Consider the following 19263-nt stretch of genomic DNA (forward strand, 5'->3'; position numbering starts at 1 on the left):
TGGCACAATCGGACAATTTTAAGTAGGGTTTATATTGGCTGAATATCGGTTGAGTTGAACACTTCTATTTCGAACCAACATAATCTTAGTAACAGCTATAAGATATCGGGTCAATGGTCAATCGGACAATTTAATGTAGCGTTTATATTGGCTGAATAACGGCTATAAAATATCGGATGAACTTACCAAATCTGTATAGGGCCGATATTGCCGAAATAAGGGCAATAAAATATTGGATAAATCGAGCTATTTTATATAAGGCACACATTGGCTATGTAACAGCTTTAAAATATCGGGTAAATCGTACAATTCTATATTGGCAGAATATCGGGTGAAAAATATCGGCTGTATTTTATTTAGGTTCAATATTGGCAGAATAACAGCTATAAAAAATCGGGTGAGTCGAACAATTCTATAAAGAACTTGCATTGGCTGAGTAACGTTTAAAAATATCGGGTCAATTGGGGAATTTCAAGTAGGACCTATATATTGGCTAAATAATGGCTTTAAAATATCGGGTGAATTGAACAATTCTATATATGGTCTATATTGGCTGAATAACAGCTATAAAACATCGGTTGAGTCTGGCACTTCTATATCGAACCAACATTGGCTGAATTATGGCTATAAAATATCGGGTGAATTTTACAAATCGGTATAGGGCCGATATTGGGTGAATAAGGGGAATAAAATATGGGGTGAATTTGACAATTTTATATAGGGTAAATATCGGCTGAATAGTGGCTATAAAAAATCGGATGAATCGGATATTTTTATGTCTGTCCAAATTAGGCAAAATAATGGCCCTTTAAAACCTTGTTGAGCCAAGAAAGGTGAATATTGGCCCAATGAGTCCCCAAGTTATTTTGCTGCTATGGATCATTCAAATATAAAGGAAATACAAATTTCTATGTGAAAAGGCAGAAAATCAATACTTTAAATAAAACATAATTTCATACCCTTTAAGAAATCTTTTATCATTTCTTGATAATCTTCATTTAGTCGATTTTTGAAACGAGCGCGCAATTTTCTGCCCATAATCCTCTGCTAGGAAGGATAGGGAGGAGGCGTTATTCATTCATCAATAGAAAACCGCGCATGCTTAAAAACATGACTTGAAGAGGTTTCCTGCGGCATCACAGACATCCTCTCACTATACTCTACCCTATTCTTTTTCCTGTCTGAAAAATATGATCGATATTTAATAAATTTCATTCCTGTGAATTTTGTGTTATTTTTACATAAATGGCGACTTCAAATTTAAAAACTGTCGGTATTGCTGCTAAGTTTAGAGGATGTTTGATCGGAGCCTTGGTTGGTGATTGTCTTGGTGCTCCATTTGAATTTTATGCTATCGTGAAAGAAGAGAAGCTGAAAACATTCTTTTCTGAAATTCTCAATGGAGGTACATACATTTTTATTTAAGCCATGTGATTTTTTCATAAGATTTGTAATTTTTTTAAAAATTCGCTTTTTATAATAGTTTCAATTTATGTTAATATTTTCAATAATGTTTTTTTTTATAAGAAATATCAAAGATTTAAACAGTCTATAATTGCAATCTAAATTAAAGAATAAAATTAATTTGCAAGTTTTTTAATATATTATTTTAGAATTAGAAACAATTTAAAGCAACAATTGGAAAGAAATATAAATTTAATGAATTTCTTAAAAATTCGATACAACAAGCATTTCTCTGTTTTATTGATATAAAATTTATATAATTATATGAAAAGCCGTTAAAATGTCATGATCAAATTAAATATCATGGGGAGATTTCCGTATCGTGATCTGCGGCAGCATAATCGCCAAATCTTGCCAACTTCCGGGCCAGTTAGAAACTAACTCTCAAATAATATGACATATAGATTTTTAAGAAAGTTATTAGAATAGTAGGATAGACAAAAATATTTCAAAGAGTTTATGTGCAAAATTTTTAACTTCATAGTTAATATATTAAATTTAATTTGTGTAAATTCAATCTTTTCTTATATTTATTGCTAAAAAATTAAATTAATCATTTTTTGTTTCTTCTATCTCATCCAGCTCCATCCATTTTTTTTCTTCAGTGTCCTGGAAGGAATAGGTCTCTTTCTGACAAAATGCCATCCCAGACTCTAAGTAAAATAAATTTAATGAACACTTTTGTTCATAAGAGTAAAGATGGGGAAAATTTTGAAATTTTCATTCATATAAGTATTGATAGGTTCGTGCTCTAGCCTAAAAGTAACTGTATGAGTTAAATCAAAGAAAATAAGAAGATAACGTGAGAAGTGAAGTTGATCAACTATGTTGCTGCTATCTGTGAATCTATGTATCTTTAAGAAATATCTCCTGGGTACTTATGTATTATCCCATTGACCATTTTCGCCAATATCATGAAAACTCAATTTGATATCTTTTCAAATTTATTTTAATACTAGCTAAATATCCGTTCTTCGAAGTTGTGAATAAAAAAAAAAAAGAATCAATAAATCAGTACTGAGAAACACAACGCAGTCATGCTCAAAATTGAAAGGCATATACCGACACAATTAAGGAGCTTAATGGTACCAGGTGATGGACATTTTTAAGGGAATGAAAGATTTGTAGAAAATAACATAAAGTGGTTACGTCTATGGGCATGTTTAATGTTACAGAACTGTTTCTACCTTCAGTTTTATCTTAAAATAACTAATATATATTAGTTTTCAGTATGCTTGCATGATTTTTATTTCAAATTAGCAATGGTAAATAAAATAAAACAATCAATTCTTAGTCCCACCATAAATTGGTAATAAAATAATTTGGATACGTGTGTTCTTTTTTCGTTTTGAAAATCTCACTTAACTTATGTTCTTCCACTAAGTTTTTCAATTAATATAGCTAAAATAATTTTTTTTTAAATTTAATGTTATATGTTGTAATCTTCGGTGACTTTACGTTATTGAAGTAAGCAAAGTTGATTGTTTGTAATCCATACTATTGGAATAAAGATAAAATGTATTTAGCATCGCTTGACGTGATGCTATTGCTCGCGGCCAATTCATGATAGTTAGAATTTACCACTATTAAGTGATTATCTCAGGTACATATATATCCTTTTCGAGGGACCGTAAAACACTTAATCCCTAAGTTGGTGCAGCTTTAATAAACACCAAATATATATCAATATAATATTTCATACCTATATTAGTATATTTGGTACTTATTACACAACCCTTCAACATTTGAGTTTATACATATTTGTCAGTGGTAGCCAACTAAAGCCGAATTATTTTTAAAAAAATATTAGAACTTTAGAAGGATTTTGGAGCATGACCATTTCTCTATATGACTTTTAGTTTACTGTTAAAATATTTATGAATAGTGGTGGAAAAAAGTTCTTTTAATTCTAATTCATTAAAATATTAATACTTTATCTTAGCTACAACTGGAAAAAATATTTTCTGAAACTACGTAAAACCCGTTGTAGAATTTTTTTGCTGTCAATTTGCCAATTAACATAATACTAGTAGTACAAATTACCGCCGGTGATACATATGAATTAAGCGTCATCTGTGAATGGCGATATTTTACGGTTTTCTTAAATGAATTTCCCATTAATCTTTCCTCCATGTTCTTGGCTTTTTAGCTCATAGCTTATTTTATTTTATTTCAACAATGACGCATTATCAATGTTAATTAAGCATTAGTATCAACAATAATATGCAGATCTCTTACGGCTGCCCAAGACACGAATAAGCATATTTTCTACTTATTTTTGCTTTTCAGTTCAGAAGTTACTTTTTTTTAAAATTTCAATTAATACAAATTAACAACATTAATTAAGCATCGATGTTGTGAGTGATAGTATGACGATTTCTTACAGTTCTTCTAGGCAAATAAATACCTTTACTCCATTTTGTTTGCATTTTAGTACAGGGTCATTTCTTTTATTTCAATATGTATAGATTACCTTAATTAATTAAGCATCATTGGCGTCAACGTTTATTTTTCTCCTAAGCGAATGTGTATCCTTTTAACGATTAATTTTTGCTTTTGAATACATAAATGAGTTTTTTTTTCTATTCCATTATCGTTGATTTTAAATAAGCAATTTTCTAGAAACTCGTTTAAAAGAATTTATATAAATAAAATTATATAAATGAAATAAAAGATCGTGGTATCAAACAAAGTATGAATTTGGTAGACCGGGCGTGCTACCACGTAATGTTGATTAATGTGAGAAATTGAGTTGTTAAATTTAAAACAATGGCTAACGCTGAACAAATCAGAAAATTCAATTTCGTTTTTCGTTTAACCCGCTCGAACGATTTGTCGTAGAATGTTCTAATGTTTACATAGACCTTCCTTGTGCTTTGAACTATCTGTATACCAAATTTCATAGCTTCCGATTTGATGATTAAGGAGTCTACAAAGGACACAAACATTGATTTTTCTATAGTTAGATAGCAGTTAATTATTAAGAAATTGACAAAATACAAATATAACTTATTACATGCAAAAAATGAGGTATTTAAATTTGAACCATTTCCAAATTTATTTTCAGATTTGGCATAAATAGTCGACAGGAAAATACGTAAGTACGTATATTTGTTACTGCTGACTACTAATTTAAATAATATTTATTATTGATCTTATCATGTTTTCTTTCACAATTGGTAGCCATTGAAGGAAGTTACATTCATTTTGCAGCTTTTTGCTGAGATTTATATAATAACCTAATTATTATCTACTATGCGGTAATTTTAAAATTAAAACCTGAAAACCAAAAAGCATTATAGCCTTGCGAAAAATGATCAAATTTATTAAAAAAAAAACTGTGATGCATTATTTTATTAATAACTTTTTATGCAATTTTGTTCCTTATGTTGAAATATTGTTGTTATTAAAAAAAATTTATTTGTAGAAACAGAAAAAATTTATATGCATACAGATGATACAGCAATGACATTATCAGTTACTAAATCACTGATAGAAAAAAAGAAAATCTCTCCTAGTGATTTGGCTAAAAGGTATTTTTCGTTTCAAAATTTGAAAAATTATCTATCATGTGTATGTTTTTGCTAAACTCACGGTAAAAAAGTGTTTAAACTATTCAGTTTCTCACTAAATTTGTTCGATGAATAAAGATTCATTTCATGTTCTAATTTTGTCAACAATAAGTTTATGAATAGGTTTTAAGGGAACAGTTTATGTAACCAAATTTTTCCACTATACTAACTCTGTAATACCAATGTTAATTTTTACCATAAATGGCTTTGAATGTTAAATTTTTATGTAACCTATACCGTAGAAGATCTTTAAAATGCACACCTCAAAACCTGAGGCACTGCGTCTTATGGAATTTTGTGTTATATAAAAAATTTCATTTATCTTTATAAACTTACCCGCTAAATATGGCAGTATTAGTTTAAAACAGATCATTCTTACAATGATTTAAAATAATATTTTTATACAAATGCTTTAAAACTCAAAATATGCACTTAAGTATTTATTACTTACAAAAAAAAAATTAAAATTTTCTGCAGCAATAGAGCTAATAACAAACAAATTATTTAATTTTGGTTTGCTTTTGAAACTTTAACCTCTTTTCAAATAATTAAATAAACAATTTAAAAAGTTAATAATTCTGTTTTATTTAGTTATAGAAATTTCTTAACTGCAAATTTCATTGGTTACACTTAGAAAGCTAGTGTGGTTTATAGAGAATTGTGGTTTACAGAATTGCGTTATACAAATCTTCTACTGTATAAATAAATACTTGTAATCTGTAGGATTTTCATTTTTCTCTTTAAATATCATTTCCTAGCATTTAAAAAAGAATTATGTAAAAATATTTCTCATTTACTCCTTTTTTTTGTGGATCTTTAAATCCAAACAAGTGTTTTTTTTAAACCATTAACACTTACTTAAATTCCAACTAATTAAAATATTTACCTGTCTTTTTATTTTTTTTAATAAATGAACTATTTTTTTATTTTGAAAAAATTTGTTCTAATGTAAAGTTTATTTATTATTATTATTTTTGAATAAGCGTTTAACTTTTTTTAAAGAATAAGAACATGGACTTTTTTTTAAAATAGATATCACATAAAAATAAGGAGGACATCCTAAAAATTTATGATAGTTAAGCTCTCAATCAAAAACCTTGCTCAAAGAGTTTCACCTATGCACAAGCTTAGACGAATTTTAAAAGCCTATGCAGCAACCATGCGAAAGTTGAAAAAAGAGGACCTATAAAGTCGCAGTTTTAACATGTGCTTATGCTTAACAGCTTCCGAATATCAATGTCAATCTGGTATTCTTATTTGGTTATTTACTCTTAATAATAAATTCTTTAATATAATGTAAATTTTTAATGTCTGGTAGATGATAGTAATAATGAGCAAGTGCTTGAAATACATAGAAAATTTTTATTTTACTTCATAAATCTTTAAAATGCAACAGAAATGTGAAAATTGAATGGGAAAAAATTTGTTGAATGACTTAATAATGTGACAATCATAAGATTATTTATTAAAGAAAATCAACTTACTAAAATTGATGGGTTTTTCAAATGAGCCTACTTGGAACAAAAAGAAAGAAAAAATACTTGAAATAGCTTATTTTATGGTTAGGCCCACTTTAGCAAACTACGTAACAATAAACAAGAACTTCTTTATATGGCTTGGAATAGTTCCTATAATTTAGCTTAATATAAAGTTATTGTTGTTGATAATTTTTTAAATTTATTTAACCAGTTTTTAAGCTTTTGTGTTAATTAGTAACTGAAACAATATTACGGTATTTTACAGATCAGAGAAAAGCCGGAATTTAATTTACGCAAAAAAAAAAAGTTAAAGAATATTTAATATTTTTTTGCCAAAACCTTGAAGTTATTATCAATCTTAGAATCAGAGGTAAACAGCCATTGAGACTCAAAGTAAATAATTTTAACATCTTTTGCAAATACTTCTACTATGAATATGAGGTAATTTAAAAAAATAATAATAATAATAAAATAAAAAAATTTGACTAACCATAATATCAAATAGTGAAACATGTACCTTGGAACACAAAAATCACTTTTGTAGTGAGAAAAGAAAAGTGATATAGACAAAGAGTACGAAATAGTGCAAGCAGTGCTTTATGTTTGTAAACTCACTAGTTATTGAAACCAGCCTGTCATTTCCAGGAAAGAATTATTTTATGAATGATAACATTTAAATTTTTTTGGTTATCAAATTCACAATGAGAATTAAATTATTTTAACTAAAGTGAAATTTACTAAAAGTGAAACAAAATACTTCAGTCAGGAGTGCTCAGCAATAACATTTTGCATCTGTATTCCGGAGTTGTATTGCAAAGCATATTATTTTTTATCATTTTTTAAATGAATAAATGTTTTTATCACTCCAGAAAGGTGGTATTTTCTTTTTGTTAGAATTATGAATGGTTAGGTGCAAGTGTGTGGAGAGAAAGGGGTATTTTCTTTGAACAAAACCTCGAATTAGTTATTTAGTTTAGTTCTCTGTCTAAACTGTAAAATATCAAAAGCATTCATTCCCTTTTGTTGATATTAAAGAATTATTGAAGAGAAGGGACTTTAACGTGCGCAACTTGAACTTTATTAATATAAAATTTGATTTGAAACAGTTTTATCCTATTAAAATTTCTAATTGAAAATCCAAAGATTATTCCATGCAAAAAATAATTTTTAGTAAATATTTATTATTTTTCTTTGTTTTATTTAATAATGGTCAAAAAAATTTCGAATTGTAAGGTATACAAATTTTTGCATAATTTTAAAAAATATAATTTTGCTAATCAAAATACAAAATTTGAGCTAAATCCATCGAAGACTTCCTGAGAAATCGAATTTTAAATATCTCACTTTTTTGAAATTAATTTTCTCAGGAACTATTCAACCGGTTTTGCTCAAATTTTGTAGTTTGCCATGCTAGATTATATTGTTTAAAATGATGCAAAAAATTACATAGCTTACAATTCAAAAAATTTTCCACCATTATTAAATAAAATTATAAATATTTACTCAAAGTTATTTTTTGCATGAAATTATTTTTGGATTAACGAATTTTATAATTGTGTGCAATAATTTTTTAATTGCTTAGTTCTCGAGATATGGCAAAATATTTTAAAAAAGTAAAATTATGATTAAGGTGTCCAAACTTTGAAGCGCTCTCTTAACCAAACTATTGTGACCATATTTCCATATATCCACAATATTTTTGGGGTCAGAAATCCGAATCCGTCGTAAAAAAGGTATTCAGAAAAAGTAGCTTTTTGTGCCTGATTTCGTAATTTAAAATATCGTCCGCACTAATTAATTAGCATATTTGAGGTCACCTCCTCGAGCCATTAGGATTGAGTCCTTGAACGTGAAGATCCGATCATTAGATCAAAAGTTATTCAGGGTGGTCCAGTTAATTTTGCTCACTGTACATTTCCTTTACTGTATGAATGTGTAGATAATCATTTTTAGTCTTATATACATAATGATTTTTCTATGGTTCTATACTTAAATTAACATTTAATTGTTCATAAAAATTGAAGTCAGATATTTACACAATTTCAAAAATATATCCTTCTAGGATTATTTATTGGATTGTAAATTGACACTTTATAAGGGCCTTGGAATTTGAAATCATCTTTTTAGAGAATTATATATCATATTTAGAGAATAAGAAGAAACGTTTTAAACTTTCTATGCATTTGAAAATCTACTGTAATTTTCAAAACTTTTAGTAGTGATTGTATACATTTTTATAGTTTACAAAGAAGTCCCTTTTTATTTAAATTGTTAAATGGTAAATAACTCTCAATAGTTTTAATACGCAATTTTTTATATCTAAATTGTTTCTTCTTCAATCTTCTAGATTTGTACACGAGTTTTTTACTGACCCTCTATCAGGAAAACGAGCCTATGGTGCACATGTTCGGCTCGTGTTTGTGGCTTTACAGGAAACAAACTTTAAAGACGTTTTTCTTCCTGCTAAAAACCAATTCAATGGAGCAGGATCTTATGGCAATGGAGCTGCTATGAGAATCGCCCCCGTTGCCTTATTTGTTCATAATAAAGATAATGACTTTATAAAAGTAAGATAAACTTTGGGGAGATTTCCGTATCGTGATCTGTGGCAGAATTATCGCGAAATCTTGGATACTTCCGGGCAGTGACCCGCCAGAAAGTAAAAAAAAAAAGAACATCACAGAAAGGGACCAACTCGAAAGGTATAACTCGTAGCCAGCCCCAAGTAAACATCTACATGCTTTTTTTTTTTTTTAAATTTCCAAGTTTAAAATCTATTTGGCACCTTGGCGATTGTAGTTGGCGTGACAGATCACGATACGGAAATATCCCCTTTTTTTTATCTGATTGAAACGTTTTAAGTATAGAACTATGTTCTACAGGTGATTTAATAAAACTTTATCTAAATTTATTAAAAATAAAAATTTAAGAATAAAATAATATTGTTATTCATACAATTATTAAACTTAGAAAGTATGATCATCAAAATTTTATTTAATATAATTTTTAAAAATGAAATGTTTTCTTTTAGGTACACTTTGTTCATGTTTACATGTTTATTATCTTTCTTAATAGAAATCAGTGGAACAGTGCTCTTTTGTGACTCACACTCATCCAGATGGTTATAATGGAGCACTATTACTGTGCTTAGCTATTCACTTAGCTCTGAAATTAGATCCTTCTGAAGAACTTGATCCTATGAAATTCATTTTGGATCTTGAAGAAAAGATGACAAGTTTTAAAAACCAGGTGAATATCAGAAAGATTATAGAATGAAATGAATGAATGTATGAAGACTTTTAATTTAATTAAGAATTTCAAGTCATCACGATTATTTTTACCTAATTATATACTTGTATTAACCCACTGAGCATTAGTCCCACTCTTTCCTTACATTACAGATGCAAACTTTTCTTACGTTAAAAAAAAGTGTTGTTCAATAGAAAACAAGCATGAAAGATGAAAATTACCCAGAGGTTCCAATGCTTGAAGAGTTAATACACAATTTTAAATTTTATTGAACAATTGTAGCAAAATGCAATTGTAGATTGAAAGTATTCGTGTTTAAATTAATTAGAAATAGAAACCTGATTTTAAAAAATCATTATACAATATACATCCGATGCTAATGTTAATGCTGATAATATATACAGTTCTAAGTCTCATGTCCATTTACTGGACTTTTTTTTACTAACAGAATAACCAAATAGCCAGCCAGATGGTCGAGCGGTTAGCGTGCCTGACTGCGAAGCCAATGGCTGCAGGTTCAAATCCCGATCAGGGCATGGATATTTCTCTCTGTGTGTTGTTCTCTATTGTGTGATGTATGAATATGGCCCACCATATAAACGGGTATCTATGGCAGTATGGCGTGGGTAATGTTGCTCGCCTCCATGACTTAGGTTCACAGGTGCCCACTGGGTAAGGTTAAATGAGTAATACTTCCGGCATCTTCTTAGGCGAAAAACGTAAAAGTTCAGTGCCTGCCATTAGAAGAAAAAATATAGTATATCTTTTCCTTTTTCGAAAAGAAAATTTCTTCCTTTCACATTTGCAATTTGTTAAAAAGATATTACTGAAAAATTGTTTGTCGTTCTTCCTTCTTACTGCTTTTCATATACCCAAATATTACTCGATTTCAATAAGCACATTAGTGCAGTTGTTGAAAAGATGAAATCATATAATTTAAAGGAAAGCCAATTTGGATGAGAAGAATAAACTATGAATATTGATGAAACTGAAAATTAACAGTGTTTGATAAGAACACCAGCTGACAAACTTTGAGCTTTGTTCTTTGTTTCTTTTTAAATTATAAATGTTTTTATTGACAAAGCCTATAAGCATATTTAAATATAATTTTAAAAATATATAAATATAATTTTAATTTATCATAATTATTTTTAACTAATCACTCAGAATTAAGTATTTTAAATTTCGTAAACTGAGCTTAATTCATGGCGATATTGACTTTTTTTTAGAGAAAAAAAAGTTTTATTGCCTTTTCTGTAACTGAAACGGTAGTCAATAAAATTTAACAAAGTTTTTGGAGCAATTTTTAATTAAAAGAAAAATATTTAAAAAATTAAAAAAATCTTTAAAAATTGGGCAATTTAAATTAATAATTAAATTTAAAAACAATTTTGCGATTCTTCATAGATCACTTGCTTATATAGCTATGTCAGTTACGTAAATATGTATAAAAACAAAACATTACTTTTATATATAAAAACGCTTATAACATTTAAACTATTAGTCATATTGACTTTCTTTTATTCTCATCTGATTTAGGGTTTTTAAAAAAAATCGGAACTATTATGTTAGTTGTCTAGACTAGATAGCAATGCTAAAGTTTCTTCCCTCTTTAATCGTCCTGTTAAGGGTGCTAGATGTCGATAAAACTTTTCTTATTCTATAGAGTAGATGTAGTGCTGGTGGTTAATTTTTTTGATTTCCTACATTGATTTTGTTACAAATAGAGCGAGTAAATTATTATTAATTTACTTGTCACATATTTGCCAAGCTAATAAAAATATTTCTTTTGTTAAACAGGGATTTGATCCTTACTACTTAAGCTTAAAAGAAATGAAATGCTGTCTTGAAAAACAAGAGGATATTTCCCCTATAGATATTGCTCAGTCATTAGGTTTGCACTTTGTCATTTTTTTTTTTAAATTCATTATTATTCTTATTATTATTTGAATTGCATTATACTACAGCCTTAGAAAAAAGTATTGAGTCAATATGAGAAAATTGTATAATATCTAGACTTACGATAAACTATGAAGCTACCATAAGCCGTACAGCATTGTAAGTTATAAAGGAATCACTAAAGTTAAGGAATTTTTTTGAATAATCTTTATTTATTTTTATTTTATTTTATTTTTTTCATTTTACATTTTTTTGCTGCTAGAAATACTTGAAACTAAGAAACTATGCAAAAAATATACAAAGAGCGTGATGGAATTAAAAAAAATTAGCATTCAATAAATTGTTTTGAAATTATGAACCTTTAAATTTATAAGAAAAAATACCATTCCAGCCATTCTGCATCCCAAGAAATGCAGCTATTGAGACAAAAGTTGACATTCTGAAAAGGATACTTTTTATTTGCAAACGTATTATTGATTTTTTTTTAAATTCCAATTTGTCTGAAAGCATAAATTTGTTTTTTGCCAAGATGAGTTCCTAAAATTATTTATCTCTTTTGATTCTTATTTTATAAGCTCAATTCTTAATTTAAGTTGAAAGTGAGGAAAAAAATAGATTCCCAGATCTCAAATTTATCACCATTGTTATTTTCTGACTCATTTAACCAAAAGAAAAATGTTTTGGATGTTTATTACCATTCAAATTACATTACCAAAAAATTATCAAGGTATTTGTTTTCAAAAAATAGCATTGAGTATAAAAATTCAAAAAATAATAATTTTTTTAAAAAGTGGTTAAGTTGTAGCATTTCAAGCAAGAAATTGACATTTTTTATGTTATTGTTATTCTCACTGATAGTTAAATTGAAGGTTAGAGTAATGCTGCGTTGGAAAAAGATTTTTTATTGTTTGATAATTTTTTATCAGGGAGAGGTTGTTTAAATTCCTAAAAGTTGTCATTGATGATCAGTTTACTGAAATACATTTCTTTAGAGTTGGATTTAAAAACATTTAAAATATTGGACTAATACGAAAAAATTTTTTAAGGCTAAACTATCAACTAAATTTTTATAAATAAACAGCAATAAAAAAATCAATTAAAGTTCTTTAGAATGTGTGGAAAATCGGAAATGTTCACCATCCCAACAGATTGAACATTTGTTGCACGTATCAATTGCATTTATCATATGTTAAATTTCTCTGCTCCATTACACAAATGTTTACACTGGACCAAAATAAATGCAGTTCTTAATTCAACCCTCTGACTTATTGTTAATTTCTGTAGTTGTTGATAGTAAAAAATAGAAAACAGTTGTGGATAAAATTAGGCAGATTTCTACTCAATTAATTTAACATAATCAGGGATCTGTTCAGGCCTAATTTACTACCGTTTAACGGTACCTTTACAAATTCAACTTTAGGAGAAACGGCAGTTTCACAAAATACTTTTTCCTAAAATTTTATTTTTGTATGCCTTAAGAAGCAATAAATCCATATTTTTGTGTTGATCTTTTAATATAATTTTTAATTTTTCACAAATTATGTCTGAATTTTCACAAAATAGTCTCAGAAAAACCTAGACAGACCCCTGACAGCAAAATTTTTTATTATATTAAATTAAATAATGCATTTGTTTGTTGATTCGAATTTTGGATAGTTTTAATTATGTTTACATTTCTCTTGGAGTTCTTCAAATTGTAAAAATTCAACTATATTATAATAATTATATTAAAGTTTGAGGAATTGTTTTACATTTTAGGAGATTAAAGCTTCTTTATTTGTTGTTTAATATTATAAACAATATATTTAATGGAATACATACAAAATTTTGCGACAACAAAAAAAAATCTCTTATTCAAATGTTAATCAATACTTTTATTTTTAATTATGTTTTTTTTCCTTTCTTCTTTTATCTTATCATGTGCAGAATTGTTTTTACTTATATCATCAATGGAATTAAATTTTTTTTGTCTTTCTTCATTACACACTCACATGTAATATATTTTTCTATTTTTTATAATTTTTACTGGTTTTTATTTTATTTTCGCTTTTATTACTTCAACACATTTCATTGAAGAACATCGAACTTTCTCAGTTTGTATTAAATTGATGTCATTAGAAAATCTAAAACAAATTGTCTAAAAAAAATTTACTTAGTTGTTTTATAAAAAATATACGTATGAAATTTTAAAAATATCCTTTCTTTACCATACAGGAAATAGTGTTTTAGCCTTGAAATCTGTTCCAACTGCAATTTATTCATTTCTCAGGGCTCTGAAACCACTTTCAAATTATGAGGTGAGCTTATTTGGAAATTTTATTAAAATACCATGCAGAATATCTGAGCAATTTGAATGGCTACTTTTCAACACAATATGTGGATTTATGTTTATAAGTCACATACCTGCAATATCAGCGGCGTTTCAAGGCACAAAATTCACTGATAACTCATTTCCTTCCTTCTTCTAAATGTGGAATTCAAACTACTGTAAGTTGTGTATCACGCAAATTTACCTGAAACTTTTGTGTTGAAAAAGTAACTCTTTGAATTACTTTAGCTTTTCTGAGTATTAAATTTGATTATGTTTTCAGAAAAATCTTTTTTTTAAATTTTTTTTTAATAAAAATACTACACTCCTTTTCGTCATCATCTTCTTCACTTTCTCAATATGCAAAAATGTTATAAGCTAGATTTTTTTTTAAATATGAGAATAAAACTTTAAAAATTAATTGTTCAAATGGTGGAAATGATATTTTTTACAAATACATGATTGTTTGATTTCTTGTTAATGTTTCTAAACGAGATATGTATGCAATTTTCTTTTTTCTCAGCTAATATTTATAATTTTTGATTGTTAGCAATATAGAATAATCTTTCAAAAATAACACAACTTACATTCATTTAACTCACATTAATACAATTTTATTGTAATCAAAAGTAAAAGGCAATTTCTATTTGGTATTCAATTTTTTTTTGTAACTATGAGTATGTTATAACAATTGATCAAATGCAATTAATTTTTCGAATTTGAAGGGTTCGAATCCTTGCGGATTCATCACTGGATGCAATAAAAATGACCTGCGTATTTGGCTACAGCTAAGCGTTAACAGAAATTACGCATTTAAAATCCCTTATAACGAATGTTTAAACTATCCATTATGAACAATATATATAAAATGAATTATCTTGAAATCAATTTTTATTCCTGTATATAATTTTTTGAAAATAATGTTAGAGAGGTACTCCAGACATTACCCCTCTAGCAAAATATACAAAAAATATATTTCTAAGTATTTTTTTAATCTGTTAGTTGCCCTGTGACAAGTATATCATGTCTCAGTTACATTTTTTTTCTAACATTGTGGCAGCTAACATGTTATTGATAGACTTATATCTTTTTCTAGAGCACAAATCCGTTTATTCGAACAATCTACTTTGCCATATCAGTTGGTGGTGATACTGATACTATTGCTACAATGGCAGGTGCTATTGCTGGTGCCTATTATGGGGATGACATAATTCCAGAAAATTTTAAGAAAGTATGTGATAAAATAAAGGAAGTTGAAATATTATCAGATAAGCTACGAAAAACTTCTAAAGCCTAGATTTGTTGTTGGTAAGGGAAAAGTATGGTGCATACTTAAATAAAGTTTTTCATATTTTTTTCTATTTTTAAATTATTTTTTGTATTAAAAAAATTATTATTTATATGTGAGTTTCATATATTTCAAATTCTGATGTAAAAGGCATAATCATTTATACTTTTTAAAACAGTATGTGACTTTCTTTATTAAAATTGAGAATGAATTTTTCGTATAATTTTTGTTAAGTAAATTTGTAACTATATGCAGGCATCCTTAATTTTAAACTCTGATGAAGCTCTCTTATCCTGCACCAATCATCATGTTTTCCAAATTTAAATCTAGTGGAAAAGGGAGTTTAAAATGGCCATTAGTGAAATCAATATAAATATTGACATATTATTGCTACACACAATAAACCCTGTGCTTAGATATTTCCAATTTTAACTACAATTACTTATTATACTTATGTATGCAATAATGATAAATTAATATAAATATTTGTAATTTTATATGCAAATAAGAAATAGCAGTGGCTGGTAATAACTATTGGAAATAGCTATATTGAATTTTCATTAATTATGGGGGGTGAGTTGTTAAAAAGTATAGTATGATGTGTAAAACTCATGTTAATTTGCATAAAAATTATGAAGCCTGATCTAAAGCTGTGTCGTTGCATTCCAGTGTAAAACTTTTTAGCACTGTAGTACTAGTTATTATTTAGGATAAATGTTTTCAAGCTTCAATAAAAATTTACAGATCTCTTTGATCATTTTAGTTTGCATTTAACCTCTAAGTGTTGACCTTAGTTCAAGGTATAACCTTTACTCAGAGCCGGATTATACCTTTCGTAGGCCCTAGGCACAGAGCCGGATTATACCTTTCGTAGGCCCTAGGCATAGCCGTTTTTGGGCCCTCTCCTCCTTCCCCCACTCCTCCCTTCTTTTCAAAATATATGCTAAAATTTTCTTGCATATTTTTTTTTTTTACATTTTTATTAATATGGATTTTAATTTACGAATTTGTTTATCGAACTTTATCTGCAATACCGACATACTGCCGATATTGAAGTTGATATCGATAATACCATTATGATTAGTTCGATCGATAACTATGTAAACACTTCACGTCAACAATACAACAACAAACCAGCAAAGAAAACAGTGAAATTGATAGTGAGATTAATTACAAGAAATATTTATACAGTAGAGAACCAATTATCTGGGATGCTCGGGACCATCGCTATCTCGGATGTCTGAATTTCCCAGTTTTCTGGATCGACCAAAAAGTGTCATTAATCGATGTTTTATCGAACCCGAATTACAAGGAAATTACACAAAAATTTGTCAGAATCTGAGATTAAACTAAAAGCGCAAAATTTTGTGAAAATTTACTCATCCGATTTAGAGAAAAACTTTGTTGATGAATTTTTACTATTTTCAAATTTATATGAACATAAATCTAAACAAGAAATGCTGAAGGCTCAAATTAAAGATAAACTTGTGAATACTTTTCCTAACGTTCACATTGCATTAAGAATATATTTGTCGATTCTTGGATCAAATGCAGAAAGATCTTTCTCCAGATTAAAATTGATAAAAAATTATTTGCGTTCAACAATGAATCAAGATCGTTTGGCATCGCTCGCACTTATGTCTATTGAATACGACATTTTGCGTAGTTTGGAATTCGACAGCATGATACAAGATTTCGTTGAATCCAAAAATCGCAAAAAAGTAAGATTCTGCAAAATAATTTATTACCGAAAAATATTATATTTTTATTTGTATCTTCATAATTTTGTGCAAAATACACTTGTTGTTTTTAAAGCTAAATTATTTTTGTCAACAAATGTTTTTCTCCCAAGTTTTTCGTAGGCCCCTGAATTTCGTAGGCCCTAGGCACGTGCCTAGTGTGCCTATAGGTTAATCCGGCGCTGCCTTTACTTGTTGGTTAAAATCATCTGCTTGTGTGTTATTCAATCAGGCTATTTTGTTTTGATATTGCTAGAGATATTCTGATTATTGTAGAATTATATAATATCATTTATTGGATATTATTAGATTCTCTTAGTGATGTGAGATATTATTAGATATTCTTATTGATGTGATATTATTAGATATGTCTTTTAGTGTGATATTATTAGGATCGATGTGATATTATATGCTGTGTTTGTGATTGATATGATATAAGAAATTCTGTGATATTTCCCTGCTTGGCAGAGATATATATGTACAAATTGCCAAGTATCAAACTAGCTTAAGAGTTAAAGATCTACAGACATTCTGTAAATTAAAATTAAAAGAACATTTAGAAAATGTTGATAAATAAATCCATTCTAACACATTTCTCAAATGAATATCTTTATACAAATTTATAAAAGGCAGGAAATGTGTAGATTGCACAGGAAAACATTAAAATACATTTCATTAATATGAAAAAATTCATTCAAATATATTGTGCTTTTATACTTTTATTATTTGATCATATATCAAAAATTGCAACATATTTTTACGATAATATTTTTATAACGCATCTTTATAGTGAAAGTATGACATTATTCTGAAGGTTTCATTGCTATGTAACAAGTTTAGTCCAACATATCAAGCATAAAGTTTAGCCCAACATTTTTGCCCTTTTTACTGTTTTTTAAATAAAACATTATTCATTATACATCGTTTCTCTGTTATCAAGACAGGATGATACACTCAGTGATATATACGTCTGTCATTTTTATATATATTAAATACAACAAAAGTTAAGAAAAAAATTTAAGGCAAAAGTTACGGCATTTAAAAAGTGGTTGAAATCATTAAATATATTCTTTTTCCATGTCATATCATTCTTCTCAGCTTCAGTTGACATGCAAAGAAAATTATAAAACTATGCTTACAGTGCATTATAGTGTTTATAATGCAAAGTCATAGAAAAAAAAAATAGCAATTTTTCAGAACTTATACAGAAATGTTATCAAATGTGAAATTGCATCTTTTTTTAATGAAAATTGCACACGTGAGAAAAATTTATCACTAGAAAATTGGGTCCCACTTTTTTTTATCTTAGCAACTTAGCCCCTCCTTCAGTTACAGGCATAAAAGAAGAAAAACATGAACTTGTAAAATTTGTAATTTCACAAATTCAATTCCTAATAATAAAATAATTCCTACCTCAAATATCAATGTTTAAAAAATGCAAGAACTGATACATTATTGGTATTTTTAAATAAATTACTAATTACAGTTTTATTTGAAGTTCCACGATAAACTGTATTTTAATGTGTTTTAAAAATTTAAGCTTGCTATGACAATATGTGTGAGTTTATTTTCAATTTTGGAAGTTTGCTTACTTGACAAATCATCTTTAAACACATATCATATAATTTTGTTCGAATAAGTGAATTACAAAGATATAATTTCAATACATATTCTTTACGATGTGAAATTGTTGAAGATAGAAAATATCCCTGAAACAGATTATTTATGATATTTTCTGTTCTATTTTTTTTGTGCATGTGAGACAATTCTAATAAAAACAAAAAAGTCACTTCTGAATCATATTTATTTTGGCACTATGACAATGGTTTTGCAGATAGAAAATATTATCTATACTGTCCGCATAAAAATACTGAATATTCATTAAGTTGGAGTAATTTTGACAATAATATAATTTAGAAGTAGATTAAAAGAGTTAAAAACTCTTGCGTTCCATAAGATCAGAAACCAATTAAAAAGAGATTGTTCACAGACTCTTCAAAGCATATGGAGAGATTTTTTGTGGTGCTTTATTTGGAACAGGTATTTGTGGTGCTTTATTTGGAACAAGCTAACTGTGAGCTAACCCCAGGATACATGACATAAAGATTTGAAACAGCTTGTTAATAGAAGAAAACAAAAGCAACTGCATTCAAAAAATTAAAGCAAATCTATTATGGAAAGCATTTTATTGTTGAAATGAAAGCAATTCAAAGAATAAGATCAGAATTAATTTTAATATTGAGTTACGTATTACATTGAATAATAA

At 27.7% G+C, this 19263-nt stretch overlaps 1 protein-coding gene across 1 annotated transcript; it reads left to right on the plus strand.

Annotated features, from left to right (window-relative positions):
- Positions 1-1104: 1104 nt before the first annotated feature.
- LOC107441963 (ADP-ribosylhydrolase ARH3-like) lies at positions 1105-19042 on the plus strand. Its single transcript, XM_087159470.1, has 8 exons — positions 1105-1405; positions 4892-4997; positions 8862-9081; positions 9590-9763; positions 11564-11657; positions 13877-13959; positions 15067-16058; positions 17168-19042. Exons 1-7 carry the CDS (start codon positions 1246-1248, stop codon positions 15265-15267), a joined length of 1038 nt encoding a protein of 345 aa, XP_087015596.1. The 5' UTR covers positions 1105-1245; the 3' UTR covers positions 15268-16058; positions 17168-19042.
- Positions 19043-19263: the final 221 nt, after the last annotated feature.

This window comes from Parasteatoda tepidariorum, chromosome 3 (genome assembly GCF_982258835.1).
Source record: "Parasteatoda tepidariorum strain Cologne lab strain chromosome 3, Ptep-v5.0, whole genome shotgun sequence".
In the NCBI taxonomy this organism is placed as follows: Eukaryota; Metazoa; Arthropoda; class Arachnida; order Araneae; family Theridiidae; genus Parasteatoda; species Parasteatoda tepidariorum.